This window comes from Camellia sinensis, chromosome 6 (assembly GCF_055761805.1).
Source record: "Camellia sinensis isolate YWXY chromosome 6, ASM5576180v1, whole genome shotgun sequence".
NCBI lineage: Eukaryota > Viridiplantae > Streptophyta > Magnoliopsida > Ericales > Theaceae > Camellia > Camellia sinensis.
Genome location: NC_138966.1, coordinates 89,357,675 through 89,380,597, shown reverse-complemented (window position 1 = coordinate 89,380,597; position 22,923 = coordinate 89,357,675). Strand labels below are relative to the sequence as shown.

Here is a 22,923-nt window from a genome sequence, read left to right as displayed (position 1 = left end):
GACACTTGGGCCTAAGTGTTTGCTCGGTACTTCGGCACTTGGACCCTTGTCCTCCTTCTGCACTTGGCCGGTTTCTCCTTCTGCAGCTGTCTCCACCCTTCTCTCCTCCATCTTCTCCACCATAGGGGCAGCTTCCCTCCCAACCTTTATCTTTTTCAAGGCAGGGGGGTCTTTCCCTCCCTTTACGCCCCCATTTTCTTCCTTAATTTCTTTAAAACCGCCTCCACCTCCTGCTTACCCCTCTCTTTCAACGGGTCTGCTGGGGGCAGTAGTGGGGCAAAGGCAGTTAAGTCTTTGTCACCCAGCGGTTTGGGACGCAGTCGGACCTGCTCCCTCATCATAGCTTAGGGGCAGGCCTCAATTGTGCCTCCTTATATTTATCTGCTTTGGCGAATAATCTCCTCTCCTCCTCTTCCTCTGCCTTTCGCCGCACCTCCAATTCTTCTCTTGCCGGATCCTCCTCCGACAGCTACGGTCCCAAGTTCAGGGCACACAAGGTTGAAGGAAGAACCAGCTCATCCCATCTCACCTCCTTCTCCTCCTTTCACTCCCTCACAACCGCGATCATCGTCGTAGGACGAGCCGGCACCACTTGACTAGTTCCCCTCCCCTCCCTTCGCTCCAACCGATACTGTTCTACCAACTCCACAGCGTCGTCATCACCTAACGACTCAAGCTTTGCAGCTGGCACCTCCTCTTGGGCCATCTCTTCAACGTGTATGTGTATTGCTTCGGACGCGGGCACAAGGAAGTTCGCAAAGTGATGCAGAGGTGTGTCGCACGGGACAAATGAGTTCACTTCAGAGATGTTTTGGTTTTTTGCGATCAAGTAGGTAAAACGAATAACCCCAAATGCCCACGGCTTGCCTATGTTCCAAGGGTCAAGATTCACTTTCGCCAGTTTGAAAATATTTTGAAAAACTCCCGCCCTTGCCTTTTCACTGCCCTATATTACCCTGTCCCTTCACTTCTTACCAACGCGTCACCTCCCTCATTTAACGATTACGCCACGTGTATGCCCACGATCCAAAACTCCCTTCCCGTTCCCTGTCCATTCCACTTCACATCACCACGTGCCGCGCCGTTCCTCGAGCCTCGCGCACCGCCACTTTCCCTTCTCACTTGGTCACCCTTCACAGTCGGCCCCTCTACCCGGTCACCCTTCGTGGTTGGCCCTTCTCGCAGTCGGTCTCCCTTCGCGATCGGTCCACTTGGTCACCTTCGCGGTCGGCCCCCCTCTTGGTCGGCCTTCCCACTCGGCCACCCCTAGCGATCAGCTTTCCCACTCGATCGCCCCTCGCAGTTGGCACATCTCTCAGTCGGTCCTTTCTCCATCGACCTCTCCCCTCCTGCCGTTTTCCTTATTCCCTTCGTTGGACTGAAGCTGCACTTGGGAATGGGGGACTACTAACGTAGGTGGGCCCTATAGGAGCTGTTGGCCCACTATTTATGGCCCAATCCATGATTCAAATACTAAAGCCTAACATTCTTAAAGCTCAACATTCTTGGAGTCCAACGTTACATCAAGCACCAATGACATCTAAACACTTGGCAAGTGAATAACCAGCCACATCAGCAGACAAAGATCCTACAGAGTTATTGCACCACACATCAGCCATTAATGAGTTTCCCTGCAGCATTTATTACGATAACCCTTCGCGTCGGAACAGATCAGCCTCATCACGAACAAGGTAAGCTAGAACATAGACTTTCGGCCAACGTGACAGCTCGGAGTGGATAAGGAAATGATGAACAAAGGATATAGGCAGGCTTTTGAGACAAGAAAAAGGTTAAGTTCTCTATCACCATTCTATCTCTACTATCCATCACTCTCACTTCTCTAACTTGTTCGTCGGAGGGTTCGCTGGGGGACTCCCCGTTCTCCGTTGAACTCTTGTGCAGTGGACACGACAATCGGACAACGGTTTGTGAAGCATGGAGCAACCCGACCCGTTCCCTCTAGAGCTCACAGTATCATCAATTTTGTTTTTACATAATTTTATATTGATCTTATTTGATAAATCTTAGGGAATAGATTTCAAATATATAAATTTTATAAAAAAATAAATGTTTGTAATGAAAGTATAACATTTCAAACCTAAAAATAAAAATAAGCAAAACAAAACGAGTAACAGGGGCAATTAGAAAAGATTGGCTTTTTAGTGTTTTTTTAAAACTTTTTTGACTTTTTTTTTTATTTTATATTACCTCTATATTTTTTTTATAAAAAAAGGTCAAAAAAAATCAAAAAATTAAAAAAAATTACATTTTACCATGTTACCAAAACGCCACATACTAGGATAAAAAAAATACTATTAGAAATTTGACCAAACACTAATATGGGTGTGGAGTCTATACCAATGCAGCAATACAATGGACTTAGACTTAATTATTCAAAAATTGTTCAAAATTATTATCTTGCAATTTAGATTTATTCTATGTATGAATCTTATATTACACAAATTTAATCTCCACCACACAATTCTTTACTCGGAAAAATCTGAGACTTTAGTCTGGATCCTAGACTTTTTCATACCAATGTGAGTCCATCATTTATATGAGTATTTAATAAAAATATTGATAAAATAGTTGAGGTATGTACACTTTTAAAACAAACGCAACATCAACATATGTTAAGGGAAAATGTTTGAAATCCCTAAAAATGTTTTACAATTTAACTCACAATTATCTGATTTGATAAATGTTAATTTTTAATTAATTATATATTCAATAATTTGGGACCCATTATCTTTAGGGCCTAGCTATTGGACTGGACCGTACTGTTGGGCTCGTGGAGGCCCACCACGGGTCCCATTTTGAAAATCTAAACCATTAAATGTGTAGAACTCGTTGAGTACTATATGCCTGTGAAAAATCACGTTGATCGGATATCAATAGCTATGTGATCAAAACAGTTTTTTATCAACCGTTAATTTATTCACCGTCCATTTTTTTTTATACAAAACTGATTTGATTACATAACTATCGAATCTGATCAACGTGATTTTTTACAGACATATAGTACTCGATGATTTCTACATATTGAACGCTTCAGATTTTCAAAACGAGACCCGTAATGAACCCCCACAAATCTAATAACACGATCCAGTCCGTTATCGGACTGGACAAAGCCAGACCCTATCTTTAACACATTATTATAGATATATTTATGAACCTAGAATGCGAATCTATAACATTAGCGTATGTTGAGAGTGGTTCACATCACGTCATTGCTGACATTTTCTATTTGACGCAAAATAACTTTACAAATTACAAGCAAAAAATTGGTAAACAAATTAAAACTTGTTTGAATGGGATTTTTAAAGTGTTTGGTGTAAATTATTTTAAATTAAAAGTTAATAATTAAAAAGTAAAAATTAAAAGTATTTTTAAATTTTTTAGCTTATTTAAATTATTTTTACCTTATAAATTATAAGTGAAAGTTGCATCAAATAGTCTATCACAAACTCTCATATTAAAATAAATTACAAGTGGCTTCCGTAATCCCCATCAAATACTCCCAAAAATTTTATCATGGGACTTAGACCATGTTTGGGAATAGTTTTTTTTTTTTGAGGGGGGCTAAAATAACTAATAAAAAATTTTAAAAAAAATTAGGAAAAATTACAAAAAAAAAAAAAAAAAAACACCATAGACTTTGACAATTATAACAAATTAAATCTTGAGTTTTTAATTTTGTCAAATTAAACCATAAACTTTTAATTTGTTTTCAATCTGGCCTCGTTTGACAAGTGACTTTTTTAGCTAAAAAGTCAAAAAGTTACTAAGAGCATCTCCAACCCTGAACTTCTTTTTTCATCAAATCTGATGAAAAAAATGATGCTTTCCTCAATTTGATACCACTGGCTCCAACGCTTCACTTTTTATCAAATCTGCTCCGGGGACAACCGGTTGGTCGACTGGTAAGAGGAATTTTATTTTTTTTTTTGAACTGTTTGAACCAATTTTTTTGAACTGTTTGAACCGTTTAGTGGTCGACCGGTTGTCGACCGGTAAAGCATATATATATATATTTTTTTTACTTGTTTGAACCTTTTTTTTGGAACCATTTGGTGGTCGACCGGTTGGTCTCCCCAACGGTCATGCACAGTATTTTGGTGAAATGCGGAGTCTATCCTCATTTTGGTGAAACGTTTGGTGAAATCTCGATTTGATATCAATTTGGTGAAACCGTTGAGGCATGAAAAAGTACTTTTTTTAACAAATTTTAAATTTGATGCCAGGTTTGGTTCAGGGTTGGAGATGGTCTAAAAAATCAAAAGCCTCAACCCATACCAAAAAGTCAAAGATTCCATTTTCTTTTTACTTTTTGCACATCTTTTCGTAAAAAACCAAAAAGTCATCCCAAACATACTAGTTTTTTTTACACCACATTTTAATCAAAAAGTCAAAAAATTACAAAAAAAACATGTTCCCAAACGAGGCCGCATTTGTCTATTTTCATTAAGTAAATTGATGAAAAAAAATATCATTTTAGTTATTGAACACAATAAAAAAATGATATTTTAAAAATTTTATATAAGCTCCATTAGTAACGATTTTTTGCTTTCCAAATATGGCATCAGTCCTTTTGTTCTCTCCTTCGTTTTTTGCCCCAACTCTTGCAAAATCATACCTGGGTTGAGTTTAATAATTAAAATATTATTTTTTTGTCGGTTCGACCTAATAAAAATATGTAAATAGTTTAAATTGAAAATAAATAAATAAATTAAAGTTTAAATTGATAAAATTAAAGGCTCAAACCCTAAGAGTTTTTTTGCAATTTTTTCAAAAATTTAAAATAATTAATAAGATAAAATATCATATCTTACATGTCAATCAATTATTTTTTCTCTCACAACCATTTAATCAACTAAAAAAAAAAACTAAAAATCATCCCAAACACAATTTTTCCCACATCTCATACCTGTTTGGGAAGTTAGTTATTTTAGTTGATTTTTATGACTATTTTAGCCTAACTAAAAAAGTTCTACTTAGAAAATAGTTTTTTTTTTTTTAGTTGATTTTATTGTTATAAGAGAAAAAGTGAAATGATTATAGTTTGAATGTGATATTTTATTTTATTCCTTATTTTAGTTTATTTTGTATTTATTGACTATTTTAACGTCCAACCCTCTTCTCAAACAAGGCTAAAATAGTCACACACACAAAAAATATATATATAATAATAATAATTAAAAAGCCCACTAAAATGAACAAATTTCCCAAACGTAGCCTTAAACTAGCACAAGTTTTTACAATGAGATTTCCTGATTACTGATTTTGAAATTATAAATATTTTTGTATATTGTATTTATTAAAGATAATTTTTATGACTGTCATTAATAAAATCTTGGGACAATTGCAAAATAAATTCGACGGTTTGAGCATTATTTTTATTTTGTTAGTTTAAATCTTAATCTTTTCATTTGTTTTCAATCTAAACTACTTTCCTATTTCTGTTAAGGTAAAGTATCCTTTTTCATCAATTTTATTTGACGAAAATTAGATAAATGGTTTAGATTGAAAACAAGTTAAAAGTTTAGGGTTTAAATTGATAAAATTAAAAATTTATTTTTGCTAGAAGGGTCAGTACACCTCGGGAGACAAACGCTCCGTTTGTTTGCGCAAAAAAAAATATTTTCTAATGAAAAATATTTTCTTCAAAAAACGTTTTCTAGAAAATATTTTTCAGAGAAAATCTTTTTCTGTGTTTGGCGGTGGTGGTAGCGGCACGAAGTTAGAGGTGGTAGCATGGTGGTAAGGCGACGATGGCGATAATGGCGATGATAATAGTAGCGGTGATAGTGGTGGAGTGGTGGAGGTGAGAGTAGTGGTAGTGTTGTCGTGACATTAATAAAATTTTAGTTCAAAAAATATTTTTCACTTTTTGAAAGTAGAAAATATTTTCTATCCAAATAGGTTCGTTTTCCATTTATTATGAAAAATGTTTTTCGTTGACTTTTGTTTTTCATTTTACCAAAACCTAAAAATACGAAAAATATTTTCGCCCAAACAAACGGAGTGTAAATTAAAATTAGATTTAAAGGGTAAGAATCAAATTGTTAAAATTAAAACAAAACCAAATGAAATTCAAGTCAAATTACAAAAGATTCAAATACACATAATATTTTTCAATTTTCTTAAAACACATGTTAACGAGACTCATAGACACACTTGTTAGTGTTTTGGAATAAAATTGCATTTCTTTCCAATCCAAATGACTAAACATTTTAGTTTCTTAAAATAATCAAAATAAAATATTAGTGAAATATTGAGACTTTCATGAAATAATGAAAATGTATCTAAACTCTATGAAGCAAAAATAATGAGTTTTTTCGACACTTATCAAGAATATTTGATAATACTTATTTTATTTGCTTCTTTTTGTCGAAAGAAAATTATAAGAATAAATAAAAATATTAAATTTATTATTGAATCTCATAAATTAAATAAGAGAAAAAAATTAAAGATAAGATCAAATAATTATGATTAAATCACTTTTTTTAATCCCTACTATCTTTATAATTTAAATTTTATTTTAATGTTTATTTTTTACATTTACAAACATTTTTTCCAACTAATTTAAACTATTTGTTCATGAGTTTTTACTATTCATAGATATCAACAAGTTTAATTATTTAATTATTTCAATTATGTTAACATTTATATAATGGTTACTTTTTTTATTTTTTATTTTATCTCATTAACTGAAACATTTTAGAAATGTTTTAAAATTATTTTTGTTTCCAAAATAATCTAAATAATATTTAAGATTGCAAACGAATCAAGTCGAGTCAAGTTTTGCAGAGTTCAAGCTCCGCTCATTTGTTTATAGAGCTTGAAAAACCAACTTGAACTTGCCTCGAAACTCAATAATAAATTACATTTAGTTATTATTTAAATAGAAAATTGTGGGGACATATTTTTTGAGTACCAACACGTAGCAAGGTGACACCGATGTGTCAGCCGAGGTGCCACGTGCCCTGGTAGTTAAGCCGAGGTAATCTCGGAGAAGCCGAGGTCATCTCCGAAGATATCGGAATCCGAAGATAAGGGACAAGAGTCCTGAAGCAAAAATGGGACTTAATTAAGATAAGGATAAAACTCTTAGGGAGTTTATCTCTATCTCCTAAAGAGTCCAGAGTAAGCACTAAGATTGGGGTTCATAGAAATCATACTTCCAGTCGGATTTGGATTGAGTATATTATAAAAGAGAGGCACCCCCGTGGGTCTAAGGTATGCAATTCATACTTTGAGTATTCAGTTTAGTACTTGATTATCCTTGAGAAACATACTGACTTGATCGTCGGAGTGCCCCCGGGTGGAAGAACCACCGCCGGAGCTTTTTCTTTCTGTCACAGGTTACTAAAGCCATCTATTCTGCCGGTGCTTTGCTGCTGATCACTAAACGGGCAGTGTGGTCAGATTTTTACCCACACAATTTGGCGCCGTCTGTGGGAACGAAGGAAGAATAGATGGCCAGTAACGGACAGCAGGGAAATATTGGGGATGATACTCCTTCTGAGAGCAGCAGACCAATTAACCTCGACGCTAAAGGAGACAATCACAATACAGAAGCCCGTGACCAGGGTCACAGGGAGAACGACGACATCCAGGAAGGCGACACAGCAAAAAAAGCAAACCAAGGAAAATACTACAATGAAGACAACCTCCAGGTATGGAGGGACAGGTGCCTACGCAGAGACGAGGAAGTAAAAGAATTAGCAAACAAGTTGGCGGACCTCCAGTCAGTCGTCAACTTCATGATGCAGAATAATGTTATGCAACCACCATACCCGCTGCAAGATACGCCGATACCAGCAACCAACACCCAGAAGGGTGGAAGAAAAACAATCCCCGAGGTCCCTCAACATACCAGGAGCGGAAGGCATTCTCACCGGTCTTCCAGGGAAGTCGGACGAGAAAGGCCGAGGCAAGAAGAGTCCCGAAGCACGCAACACATGAAGAATCCAGACCCCAAAGAACATCGACACGTTCAGGGGCAAGTACTCCACTTTGACACAACCCATGAAGAAAGACCCAAACGGACCCACCTCGAGGCCGAAAGCAGTATACCAAAAAGACTAAAATCTAAAGACAGCCGAGCTCCAGGGAGGAGCAAAGAAGACTTAAGGGACTACCTCAAGAGGAGGCAGCAGAACGCAGAAGCCGAGGTAAACTCTCCAGTAAAACCGAAGACAGCCTTCTCGGTGGAACTGGACAAATTCGAATCGCCCAAGAGGTTCAGTATGCCGAGGTTTCAAATCTATGATGGTAAGTCAGATCCAAACTTTCATGTTGGGCTATACCTAAATTCAATGGCACTATATAGCAGGAACGAACCGTTGCTCTGCAAGGTATTCCCCTCATCCTTTGGGGAAATTGCATCTGATTGGTTCCATAAGTTACCGAAAGGAAACATAAAGACATGGGAAGGCTTGGCCGAGATGTTTGTGGCCAGGTTCATGACCAACAAGCTGCAACCCCTGAGGGTTGATGCTTTGATGGCTCTAAGAATCACCAAGGAAGAAGGCCTTAGGGCCTATGCAAAGAGGTATTACGAGGTGTTCAACCGAATACCTGAATGCAACCAAGAAGTAGCAGTCGTGTCTTTCAAGAACGGCCTGAAAGATGACTGCCCACTACGGAAGTCTCTGGCAAAAACATTGCCAAAAAGCATGGAAGAACTCATGGCAAGAATTGAGAAATACGCCAGGGCCGAGGAAGATACATCGGGAAACAAAGAGGTAAAACAAGAAAAGGGAAACGGCTCGCCGAAGCGAGGCCGCGTCAACAATGGGCCGACCAAACAGGAAATAGAATTGAGAAATAAACAGGCGGTAACAACGGTATTTCGGATCCCAATCCATAAAATCTTGGATCGGATTCGAAATCAACCTTACTTCAGGGCTCCGGCAAGAGCACCGGGGGAATTCATGGGAAGGAACGTTGGTAGACGATGTGCCTACCACAATGAAGAAGGGCACCCAACTCAAGGTTGCAGCGCCTTAAAGGCACACTTGGAGGACCTAGTCAGACAAGGCCTTCTGAGGGACTTGGTCGATGAGGCCAGAACAAGGGAAGAGCAGGCAAGGTTGCCTCAGGCACCAGCAGCACCCCCTCCCCCAGCACAGCTACCACAAGCAGGAGAACCAAGGGTGGTTAATGTGATCCACTCAAGGGTCAACGAAAACGAAGTCAGAGAAGAAACCCAGAGGGTAAGACATTTACAGCATATCTACCAAGTAGGGGAAAAGAGACATCGGCCAGATGAATGCCAAGGGCCAATGATAGCCTTTACTGAAGCCGACCTAGAACTGGTCCAACATCCGCATAATGATGCCTTGATAGTATCCCTCCAGGTTGGGGAGTGCCAGGTAAAACGCATCCTAATAGACCAAGGCAGCTCCTGTGACATCATGTACATCAGATGTTACAAAGAGCTAGGCCTTCACCCTGATGACCTAGAACAATCCAGCGGCCCGATGGTCGGCTTTAATGGAACGCCGACATGGCCTCTGGGTGCAACAAGTTTAGAAGTACAAGCCGGCACTAAGAAGATCAGGACAGAATTCCTGGTAATTGACACACCCTCACCCTACAACATCATCTTGGGAAGGCCGTGGTTACATGCAATGGGGGCAGTTCCCTCGACGTTGCATCAACTACTCCGATTCCCAACAGAGAATGGGATTGAAGAAGTCAGAGGGGATCAACTACAAGCCAAAAATTGCTCCATGGCAGCAATAAAGTCCACCTATAGTATACAGGAGCCAAAGAAAGCAGAAGTTGAAGATGGAGACATGGAAGTCCTGGAAGACGTCGGGAAAGAACCGACCGAAAAAAGCGAAGAAGCACTAAAGAAAATCCTCGTCCAGGAGGGCGACGAAGAACGATTCTTTCTTCTCGGCTCTGGCTTAGCTAAAGAAGAAGAAAAGGAACTGGAAGATTTTTTAAGGGCAAACATAGAGGCATTCGCCTGGACACCCTATGAAATGCCTGGCATTGACCCCGAGGTCACTTGCCACAGTCTGAATGTCGACAGATCGGCAAAACCAGTGATTCAACGAGCCAGAAGGCCGACGTTATTACACGTCGAAGCAGTGGAGGAAGAGGTAGACAGACTCCTTGAAGCCAGGGCAATCCGAGAAGTTCAGTACCCAACGTGGCTGTCCAACACAGTAGTAGTAAAAAAGAAAAATGGCAAGTGGAGGGTTTGTGTAGATTTTACCAGCCTCAACAAAGCTTGCCCCAAGGATAGCTTCCCTCTGCCCAAAATCGACCAACTGGTAGACGCCACTTCGGGACACGAAAGGATGAGTTTTTTAGACGCATACAGAGGGTACCACCAGATTGCTATGTACCCCCCAGATGAGGAGAAGACCGCGTTCATCACGCCGAAAGGCCTGTACTGTTACAAGGTAATGCCTTTTGGGCTGAAAAACGCAGGAGCAACCTATCAGAGGTTAGTAACAAAAATGTTTAAACATCTGATTGGCAAAACAGTAGAAGTTTACATCGATGACATGGTCGTAAAGACCAAGGAATCAAAAGGTCATCTTGCCGACCTAAAAGAGGTCTTTGACATACTCAAAAGATATCGGCTCCGACTCAACGCCGCAAAGTGTGCCTTCGGAGTTGGGTCAGGTAAATTTCTAGGCTATCTGGTAACGAGAAAGGGCATTGAGGCCAGCCCAGACCAAATCAAGGCCATCCTGGAATTACAGAGTCCAACATCGGCAAAGCAAGTCCAAATGCTCACTGGAAGGGCCGCAGCCCTAAACCGATTCATCAGCAGAAGCTCAGACAAGTGCAGACCCTTCTTTAACCTGGTGAAAAAAGCCACAGACTTCCTATGGACAGAAGAATGTGAAGCTGCCTTAGCCGACCTAAAAAAGTACCTGACCACAACCCCGGTCCTTTCTAACCTAGTCCCAGGGGAGGAATTATTTTTGTACTTAACAGTCTCTGAACACGCAGTCAGTGCAGTGCTAGTCCGAGAGGAAAAAGGGGAGCAAAAGGCTGTCTATTATGTAAGTAAGACTTTGGCAAATGCAGAAACAAGATACCTACCACTGGAAAAATTAATGCTAGCCCTGGTAATGGCTTCAAAGAAATTAAGCCATTACTTTCAGGCACACAAGATTGTGGTTCTAACAGAGCACCCACTGAAGTCCTTATTGCATCAAGGAGACTTAACAGGAAGGATAGCAAGATGGGCAGTGACACTGGGCCAGTTTGACCTGGAATTTAGACCGAGAACAGCAATAAAGGGCCAAGTTTTGGCCGACTTCGTCGCAGAACTCACACCTGAAGCCATCACACCTCGGGCTCCGTCGAGCCAAGATGAGCACCACCCCAACAAGCAAAAAGAATCTCAGTCAAAGACAAAAAAACAAGAGGAAGAAAAACTCAGACCGTGCAGCATCTACATTGGCGATTCATTCAGACTATTCGTCGATGGAAGTTCAAACCGCCAGGGGGCAGGAGCAGGAGTACTGCTGATATCTCCAGATGGGGAAATATTAGAACAGTCCATCCGTTTGGGGTTCAAAGCCTCCAATAATGAAGCAGAATATGAAGCATTAATTGCAGGCCTAAAGCTAGCAGCAGCAGCAGAGGCAGACGAGGTAATTGTTTTTTGTGATTCACAATTGATTGTTAACCAGTCAACAGGAGAATTTGCAGCCCGAGACGAAAGAATGTCGGCATATGCAAAGGAAGTCATCCGACTGGCAACCCTATTCCAGAACTGCAGATTACTCCAAGTTAGCCGAGATGACAACACCCACGCCGACGCGTTAGCCAACCTGGCCAGCTCAATTCAAACTGGAAAAACAAGGACAATTATGATCGACTACATGTCGGCCCCGAGTATAGACAAACAGAACACCGAACAAGAAACAATGTGCGTGGGCCTTGGACCAAGCTGGATGGATACAGTCATTGCATTCCTAAAAGAGGGGAAGCTGCCAGAAGACCATAAAGAAGCACATAAAATTAGGCTGAAATCGGCCAGATTCAGTCTCTCAGCGGAAGGCCATCTCTACAGGAGGTCCTTCACTGGACCACTTTTAAGGTGCGTACACCCTTTGCAGGTTGAGGATTTTCTTTATGAGATTCATGAAGGAGTCTGTGGAAGCCATGCTGGGGGCAGATCGTTAGCCCATAGGGCCATTACCCAAGGGTATTGGTGGCCCTACATGCAAAAGGACGCCGAAGCATATGTAAAGAAGTGTGAGCAATGTCAAAGGTTTGCACCTTTGATACATCAGCCAGCTGCCGACCTAAACCCAGTATCCAGCCCTTGGCCGTTTGCCCAATGGGGCATGGATCTGGTTGGACAACTTCCCCAAGCAACTGGGCAAAGAAAGTATTTACTGGTAGCAACAGACTACTTCACAAAATGGATAGAGGCAGAACCTCTTGCCAAAATCCGAGATGTGGATGTCAAGAATTTTATTTGGAGAAACATAATTACCAGATTTGGGATTCCAAGAGCAATAGTTGCCGACAACGGAACACAGTTCGACAGCAAACTTATCAAAAACTTTTGTGCAAAATTCAAGATCAAGAACTATTTCTCAACTCCAAGTTTTCCTCAAAGCAATGGGCAAGCAGAGGCGTCCAACAAAGTAATCCTGGATGGAATAAAGAAGAGGCTCCAGGCAGCAAAAGGGAAGTGGGTAGACGAACTGCCCAACGTACTTTGGGCATATCGGACTACGCCGAGAAGATCAACAGGAGAATCCCCCTTTGCCATGGCCTATGGCACAGAAGCAGTCATCCCATTGGAGATCGGCATCCCAGGGATCAGAACCCAGGGAGTAGAGAATGGCACCAATGACATACTCTTAGCCCGAGACCTGGATTTACTGGAAGAACGAAGAGAGAAGGCTGCAATTCAGCTTGCAGTATACCAGCAACAACTTGCCAGAGCTTACAACAAGAGAGTCAATCCAAGAGATTTTCAAGTTGGCGACCTAGTCCTAAGAAAAGTCGTCGGGAACAAGAAGGATCCCAAGGAGGGCAAGCTTGGCCCAAACTGGGAAGGACCCTACAGAATTACTTCAGTATTAGGCAATGGAGCATATCGGCTTGAGGACAATGAGGGCAAAGCATTGCCCAGACCTTGGAATACTTGTAATTTGAAATTCTTCTATCATTAGATAAACATCATTGTTTGGCCGATATCATCAATAAAGTCTTTTCAGAATTCTTTCAACATATATGATTGATAAAGTTATGCATGGATGCTTATTGAAGACATATCAAACTCCGGCAAAGCTAAGCCGATATTATTCCTTATCTTCACTTGTTGAAATTTGTAGCAATTTACAAGTTGAAGTTAAGCCGATGTGATTCCTTATCTTCACTTGTTGAAATTTGTAGCAATTTACAAGTTGAAGTTAAGCCGATGTTATTCCTTAATTCACTTGTTGAAATTTGTAGCAATTTACAAGTTGGAATTAAGCTGATTCCTTATCTTCACTTGTTGAAATTTGTAGCAATTTACAAGTTGAAGTTAAGCCGATGTTATTCCTTAATTCACTTGTTGAAATTTGTAGCAATTTACAAGTTGGAATTAAGCTGATTCCTTATCTTCACTTGTTGAAATTTGTAGCAATTTACAAGTTGAAGTTAAGCCGATGTTATTCCTTAATTCACTTGTTAAAATTTGTAGCAATTTACAAGTTGGAATTAAGCTGATTCCTTATCTTCACTTGTTGAAATTTGTAGCAATTTACAAGTTGAAGTTAAGCCGATATTATTCTTTAATTCACTTGTTGAAATTTGTAGCAATTTACAAGTAGGAATTAAGCTAATTCCTTATCTCCACTTGTTGAAATTTGTAGCAATTTACAAGTCGAAGATAGGCCGATGTTAAGCCCCCATAGCAATATGTGGGTTGTTTGAACCCCAACGAAGATGCTTAACACTTGTTAAAATTTGTAGCAATTTACAAGCTTATGTTAAGCCGACATATGATCACCCGCCAAGGTGTACAGCAAGTTACAGGTTAAAATAAGGCTAAGTATATTGTTCATTACTTGTTGAAATTTGTGACAATTTACAAGTAGATTACCATTTAGTACTTATTAAGAATTAAGAAGGAACTTGCGAAGTTTGCAGGCCATAATATATGTTCTATACTTGTTGAAATTTATGAAAAGTTTGCAGGTTAGTATCTTGTCGAAGTAAAAGTTTTATGGTTGTACCCGAGGTATAAAACCCCGAGAAGATTGCGCAGAGGAAACAACATGAAGAAGCATGCAAGAAATTTTCTAAGTACAAGACTATGCAAAAGCAGTCAACAGAATATCACATCCAGAGGAAGAACTGTTGCAATTACACATTGAAGAAACCATGTCGGCCAAAAGAAAGAATTTTTACATTACCCAGAAAGTAAGAAAGTACAAAGCGCAAAAAACAGTAGAAAGAAGGAAAAAAGTACAAAAGACAAATTTTCAAGATTCTTCAGTGTTGGCCACTACAGAGACTGGGACCTCGGACGACTCCGGAGGTACCTCGTCGGCTACCTTTTCCGCCTGTATCTCGGCGTCAATTTCCGCAATTGTATTCTCCACACTTCTTTCTGCCAATAGAAGATCAGACGATAGCTGCCCAGCGGCAATTTCCTGGATTACCCCCTCAACCTCATCACCCTCCTCATCCAAGGTTAAATCCATAACTTGCCCAGCAGGAGGAGGGGACCTGACCTCGGCACCATTCTTGGGTTTTCTCACTAAGGCTTCCTCATCATTTTTTTCTTCGTCCTCACCCTCAGCCTCTACCTAGGTCTCTAATTCGTCTTCAGTCTGACTTGGAGGAGGAAACGGTAAAGGAATAGCGTCAGCCTGGCGCAATGGCGAGTCAGCAGGAAGATCAAGCTTCTTTACCAAGGACATCCAACCAAGGGAAAATCCCCTGTTGCATGCCTGCCTGACTTGAAGCTTGTAGTCTTCTGCGACGTCGGCCATGCCTTGAGCATAGGCCTTTTCATCGGCCTCTTTGACTTCGGCCTCCTTGGTGGCCAGAGCTTGTTGAAGTTCTTTTTGCGCTTGAACCTTCTGAGCCTCGGCCTCCCTTTTCTCGGCTTCAGCTACTTTTTTAACGGCTTCAGCAGCTTCGGCCTTTTCCAGAGCTAAAGTTTGGACTTTCGTTGCAGCCTCAGCCTGGTCCTCCAGTTTTTTCATTTGTGCACAAATAAATTTTCTGCCATGCACCACATTTGAGGATCATAACCCACAAAGGCACATACATACAATAATGGCCTCGACATTAACTGAATAATGAAGCAGCAAATTCTAGAAAAGACGAAGCAAAACTTGAATCAGAAAAATGAAATGAAAAAAATAAAGGAAAAAAATTCAAAAAAAAAGAAAGATATTGCACCTCTTGTTTCCATCGCTTTAATAAACCAGCAAACTGCACGAGAAAAAAACCACACATTAATGAGAACTAGATTATTCAGTCAGCACGTGAAGCCAATATGTTTAAAAAATGATATGTTTTTATTTTTTATTCAAATTTCTGAGATATATATATATATATATATCTAGAATAAAATTGTTCAGAAAAAAAAAATAAAAATATTAGCATGTCGTTTATGCTTCATGCTCAAGAAATTTAAGAAGTAAAACATTTTAAATTGTCCTTTATATTTCCGATTCAGATCCTCTCGACTTGCACAATTTATTTTCTGCTTTTTTTTTTTTTTTCCCCACAATCGTTATTATCTTTCTATTTATCAGAAAATTATTAGATAGTTATTTGGAACAGAGGATTTTTGGCCATCTGAGAGCATCAAGGGAAAGGGACAGGGGAGAGACAGGTGGGTGAGTCAGTCCAGCATCCACTCAAACCCATTTTGTGGTGGGTCCAAGGCCGAAGTTATGCTATGTGGAAAGGGTGCCTGCCTTTACCTCTCCGCCATTTCCTCAAGCGCCATCTTCTCTTAAACGACAAAACCCAGCCCCCTCGTTCGTCTTGTTCTTCAGCTATCTTTTGGGTATCAAATTTTGAAACCTATTCAGTATATTATTCGTTGTATTTAGTTTTAGTTTTCTAAAAGTTGAATTTTTTTATTTTTCATATTTTTTGTTTTTGGTAAATCTTTTTAAGATTGTAGGTAATTTTTTTTTTTTTACTTTTTTAGATAGATGTATACATTTAAATAATAAAATATTTGTGAAAAAATATTTTAAAAAAAAGTAATAAATATGCAAAAATACGAACAATGTTCTGAATTTTCGTATTTTTTTAAAAATATTTTTGGTAATAAGTAAATTTTTTAAAGATTTTTTCACAAATATTATACTTTTTAAATATATTTATGTTAGATGTATCTAAAAATTAAAAAAAAATTACTTAAACTATTAAAAAAATTCATTAAAAATAAAAAAATACCAAAAATAAAAAAGTACAATTTCCTCATAACTAAAACTAAAAACAAAACCGGCAGATTTCTTTTCTCCAATGGAACCCACACAACACTCCTTGTCTCTACCTACTCAGACCCCAATTAAACTAACATATTTATCTTTGATTGAGATATACAAAAATACACAGCAAAACCCATAAGAGAGATTTATCTCTTCCTTTTTTTGTCAATCAACAATGGCATTAATGGATGCAATCATGGATCTTCAAACACTATCTATCGGAACCGCCATTGCCATGGGTGGTCCCGCGGTTGCTCTTGGTGGCCTTTTACTGTGGTTGATCAAAGGCTATGTTTATGACCAAAAGAGGAGAGCTTCAAATCTCCCACCGTTACCTGGTACTGCTCCCTCCCCTTTCTCTTCTCTTTTTTTTATTGGCTTAAATTTATTTTACCCTTTCGTGGTCGGGTAAGCTATTCTCCATACCTTAATCTCTTCATAATTTTCTTTATCCTTCTTATAGGCACCAATTCCGATCAGTACCCATAATTCAAATCGTGTAAATTTTATAATAAAGGTCATTCATACAAAAAACGAGTTTCATTGAAAAATTTAAAACTAAAAAAAAATAAAATAAAATCTCATTGTTTGATAAAATGAAAAAGAAATGTGATTGTAAACTTAAACCCTTCATTTTATAAAATAAAATATTTTTCGTTCCTGTGCTTATAATTTTTCAATGAAATTCATTTTTTGTATGGATATCTTTTATTGCGAAATTTATAAAATAGACGGTTCAAATCATCAGTGTGAATCCGAATTGGGCCTAAAAGAGGGGCATGGAGAGATATGGAGAGATGAAGGTATAGAGCAGAGTCAGGGCCGGTCTTGAGATTTCCGAGGCCCAAGGCAAAATCTTAAATTGGGGCCCTTTATGTATAATAAAATTATTTATTCAAAATTTCACCTTGAAGGTGTATAAAGTAAATTTAAAATTAATTTAATACGAGTCATACCTAGAATGAATGAGATACATAAATATATTTTTTGAGTCAATTTTTAAGAGTATATAGTATTAATACATACATAATTATAAATAAAAAAAAAATTGTAGAAAAATGGTAATTAAGTACTCGTAGTTTTTTTTACTAATACCGCACCTTTTTATCAAATGTTTATTAAATCAATGGAGAACTATTTTTTTTTTTTTTTATCAAATTTGTATTTAATGAAAATTAAAAAAGATAAAGCATTGGCGACATTTTTTTCATCAAATTTGATGAAAACGAAAATTTGCAATCAGGGTTTTTAAAATGATTTTGAAATTTTTTTGATGAAAGGGTTGGATTAATTTATATCAAATCAAGTTTTTTATTCAAATTTGGAATCAAATTAGATTAAAAAAAATGTAATGAAGGGTTGAAGATGCTTCAAGGATCTTTAATTTGGATTGTGAAGTAAAATTAATTAATTTGAAAATTTATTTTTAAACCTACTATAATATTATAAGAGCTAAAACTATTTGGGGTCCTTAAAATTTGACAAAATTTGGGGCCAAGGTGACAGCCTTGCTCGCCTTGGGCTAGGGCCGGCCCTGAGCGGAGTCTATCCTTTTGTGATTGTGCCTCGAAACACTTTACCTCTCTCATAGTTCAAACATAATCACGAAGTCATCATATGATTTAGAACAAAAGTGTTACCGTTGATTTTTCACATTTAAACAAACAGAATGTGTATTACATACACTATTTTTTTAAGTGAGTTTGATTTTTGAAAAATTAAAGTGAAATTAATACAACAAAAAAACAATTTTAACATCATTTTTTCCAAACCTAAAATTAGATTAACATATTAATTAAAATATTATTAAGAATTGGACTAAAATATAATTAAACATTGATTTAAAATATAATTAAATAAAAATATAAAATAAATAATAATTAAGAATTGAACTAAACTATAATTAAACTAAAATTAAATTAACATGTTAAGAATTGTAATAAATAATTAAGAATTTAGGATTAATTGTGATCTAAAATATTACATTAAAATTAGATTAAAAAGGTAGTAATTATAATAAATAGGACTAATTGTGACATAAAATACAATTAAATTAAAATTAAAATTAAATTTTAAGAATTATAATAAATAATTAAGAATTTATAATTAATTGTGATTTACTTAAATTAATGTTAGATATTATAAATTATGCGTATTAGAGACGAGAAAGAAAGAAAATAACAAAAAATAGTGTTTAAGGATATTATAGTCATTTTATATCTATAAGTAACAGTGTTAAAAGTTACATTTTAGTACAAAATCATATAAAGACTTTCTGATTATGTTTGAAAGATAAGGGGTAAAGTGTTCTGGTCTCCAACCACAAGAGGATTAAATAAATTTAATCCATTTTTATTTTATTTTTATTTTTTTCTGCAAAATTTAGAAATAAGTCGTTGATTAATTTGATTTGAGTATGTACGGATGCATGCAGAGGTACCGGGGCTGCCAGTGATTGGGAATCTGCTGCAACTGAAGGAGAAGAAACCCCACAAGACTTTCACCAGATGGGCCAAGACTTATGGTCCAGTCTATTCTATCAGAACTGGTTCCAACACTATCGTTGTCCTCAATAACACCGACGCTGCCAAGGAGGTAAACAACAACCCCCCCCTACTTCCGTTCTCTCTTTTCTCTCAGTTCCAGAAATGCCAAAGGCAGTTTGATCTTGTGATTTACAATGCTACAATTACACTCATTTACATACCCAAACACATTTAGAAAGCCAAAATGTTGTCACCATGGACACCTTACATATTTGGGGTGTTGGCTGTGAGCAAGGCACAATGATCTGCTGTGAGCAAGAGTGGGGTTCATTTGGGGTTTGTTAAGATGATTTGAGCAAGGATGGGTTCCATTTGAGTTTGTGGAGATGATTCGAATGGTTTGTCTTGTATAACCTGTTAAATTGATTGTTTACATAATAAATAAATTAATTAATTAATCATACTTAAACATTCATATGATCAGATTATTTTTGTTTTGAAAAGAAACTAGATGACAAATGTGACTTTAAAAATGAATCTTCTACTTAATGTGTGATCAATTTAATTTTTTAAATCAATGATTACTTGACGAACTTTATAAATAAATGATTTAGATCATTTCGACGGCCTTAAAATAACCCCCACCCTTGGTCAGAACAAGGCCTGTTGTGACTATGTCACATTAGACGTCAGTCATCCATGTTTAATTGTGGTTCAAATACTAAGACTACCTGAAAACCTGCCATATATGGCTTATGTTAGAGGAATTTGTTATTGTTCATAAAAAGATGTTTTAATCATACAAATATTTCCGACTACCTAAAAATTGTATACTTTATAATTGAAGTGATGGGTATTTTCTATCTTATTAAAGACCATCTCCAAGAGGAGGTAGCAATTTAGCTAACGAAAAAATGATTGATCCATCGAATTTAGACTCGTCTGAATTGTCCAAATTACGTAAGCTGGAAGACCGGCTAGACGACCGCCTGGATGACCGGCGTCACCCTCTACTACAACAAAAATCACTTTTAACGGCACTAAATGCATGCCATGGATATGTTTTTACGACGCGCAATGTAAAGCCCTATTATGATGTTCGCTTCAATGACATTCCATTGTATGCTATTAAAAATCTTTTAACAACGATTTTTTTGCATGTCGTAGAATATGTATATTTTTTTTAAAAAAAAAGTCACCAGTGGTCGACCGGATGGCCGAAACATGCCCAATAATATGAGTACAATACAAAGGAAACTGATGCATTTAAGAAAATACCAAGTGGCCAAACAAAATAACTGGTTCTAAACAGAACACTATCTATTTACTTGTGAAGCATACAAAGTAAAATAACAAAGAGCAAACCAGTGCTTTTATACAATATGTTCACCTTCTTACCCAAAAATTTCAAATAATTCAATGACCTCAAGTTGTTCTCAGTTCCCTTGCTACTTGCTTTAAGTACTACAGTAATAAAAACACAAGTTCACAATTTTTTGATATATTATGTTGTCACAAATTTCTCAAGTCATTCCAAAACTTGATTTTATGTGCAGAGTAGTGATAATAGATCATACAAATGCTTCAATGCACCAAATTCATTTCACATACTGTACGGGGAAGAAATAATTCTTCTCGTATAATCCTGTTGACTAAGTCCACACTCCTCTGTACGACGTCGCTTTGTCACCTGAAAACACAAACGTGAGCTAGCCGGCGGGTGTGTGCCGGAAACCTCTCCGATGCCTAAGTCAGAAAACTTGACAAATAGACAAAGCTCAATGTATTCAGGAAGCAAAATTGTATGTTGTGTTATGTTACCTCCCCCAAGGTGATGCTTGTGAGCTTTTATAGGTTTCGAGTGGCCCAATCCTAGTAGGACTTTTACTCCTCCATGTAGAGTCCTCCTAGGATTCATGCTCCTATAGGATAATGCTTATCCTTTTACACCCCCCCACTGCTTAAACCAAGTGGGATGGTTTTCACCATGGCCGAACTACCATTTTTGACCGAAGTAAAACTGGCTATGCTGAGCCACAGAGTAGGCCGAACTATCCTTAGTTCGGTTCTCCCTTTACTCCTCCTTATCTCGGTTCTCTCTTGTTCAACCCATGGTATGTTCGGACCGAACCAACGATTCGCGACCGGTATAATTCCAAGACCGGTATAACTCTAAGACAGGTATAACTCCAAAACCGGTCTAACTTTCAAGTTGCTTCCTGACCGAAGTAGCTTTACAATTCCTGAGCCGAGGTAACTTCATCTCTTCTGGCCGGAGTAACCTTATCTCTCTCGGGCCGGAGTAACTTTTCGGCCCTTTTTACCCAGTCCTTACTTTGGGCCATAAAGTCTATCTCATAGCTCGGCCCAATTTTTACCAAAAATTACTCTCTCAATTGCCCCTTAATTCCATCTGCACAGCATGATTGGGATTACCTAGTGACTAGCCGAGCTAACGTTCTTAAGCCTTTCCAGCCGAACTAAAAAATCGTTTAGCCTCTCCAGCCGAGCTTATTTTACTTCGGCTTTACACGTTCGGTCAAAAACGTCTCTTCAATCAGTGACTGTAACGCTTCACTTTCCAACGCCACGTGGCAGGCTCTGATAGCCTGTGAGCTGCTGTCACGCCGCCCTCGTACCACGAAATTTTTGAACAGTCCCGCCCCTTTTTGCCGCTTTTTCTCTCTCCTTTTTCACAAAACCACCCTTTCATTTTTGAATCATTTACTCTACTCCTTACTTCTTCTCCCCCTTGTTCCTGAGCCCTGAGTTTGAGGTTGCTGTGTCCGTGCCCTCCATTACTGCTATTGCCTCCATCTTCTAGCTTCTTCCTTTTTACTCTGGTAAGCAAGTCTAACCTTCTTGCTTTGTTTGTTTTCATATTTTGCTTTTCATGTTTTTGCGAAACATGTTAGTCTATTTTCTGCTTTGCTTTTGTACTTTCATGAAAAGAACTTTAACAGTAGAACGCATGTGTGTGGATTATTTTGTAGAAAACTAGTCTTAGATCCAAAATCATGTAGCAACCGAATTAGGATACTGTTTGTCCTATATAGGTCGATTACTTTAGATTATAACCGAAATAGAACTTGTAGAAATAACAGCAGTTTCAGTAGGTTATCAACTCTTGAGTCACTCTAGCCGAGATAAGTCCACCGAACGATTTTGAACTCCTTAGTTTTAGGAACCTCGGTTTCCCACCGAGCTAAGCCTTTGGGGCTAAGCCAACTTTCCTAGTTTCTAAACCAAACTCAGAAAAGCTGCCCCTAGAGGCTCAACCGAAGTAATAAAAATCATTGTACAACCGTTTTAGGCCTTTGGGGCTAAACCAACTTTCTTAGTTTTTTAGACCGAACTCAGAAAGCCGCCCTTAGACGATGAACCGGTCTAAAAATTGATTCCAAAGCCAATACGCCGAGATACTTGCCAAGGTCTGGCTAATAAAAACCCTGCTCAAACCGAGCTACCAATCATTTTTGCTGAACCGAGATAGAACCTTTCCATAAAACCGAAGTAGGGCTTTTATTACCTTGCTTTTAATTTGTAGCACGGTCTTATGATCTGTGCTTAACCCCATTGTTTTCTACTTTGCAGATTTAGGTTGTCCAGACACTCCTTTGTGCGCTCGACCGAGCTACCGAGCACCATTTTTGCACCGATATAACTTATTTGTAAATTATACCACAAATGGGAAAGTATAGGCACCTAGTAAATACTCCGGGCGGCCTAGCTGAATTTAGGAAAGACTACCAAATACCTGATGATGTCCATCTGATCTTGGCCGAAAAAGACGTTATTCCCTGGGATAAAGAAGGCTTCGTCCCCTTCACCCTTTTGTCCATTATTGAAACCGGACTGCGATTTCCAGTCCAACCTTTAATCTGTGAATTTCTTAGGCAAACTACATTATGCCCTACCCAACTGTCCACCAATTCATACCGAATAATTATGGGAATAGCCGAAATGAACTGTCAGGCCAAACTAAACCT

General features: G+C 38.1%; 1 protein-coding gene across 1 annotated transcript in view; it reads left to right on the top strand.

Annotated features, from left to right (window-relative positions):
- Positions 1–16,513: 16,513 nt before the first annotated feature.
- Positions 16,514–22,923, top strand: part of LOC114314457 (ent-kaurene oxidase) — a 29,848-nt gene continuing 23,438 nt past the window's right edge. The window contains exons 1-2 of the mRNA XM_028260940.2: positions 16,514–16,786; positions 18,883–19,043. Coding sequence (XP_028116741.2) covers positions 16,624–16,786; positions 18,883–19,043 — 324 coding nt within the window. The 5' untranslated portion in view covers positions 16,514–16,623. The remainder of the gene's footprint in view (positions 16,787–18,882; positions 19,044–22,923) is intronic.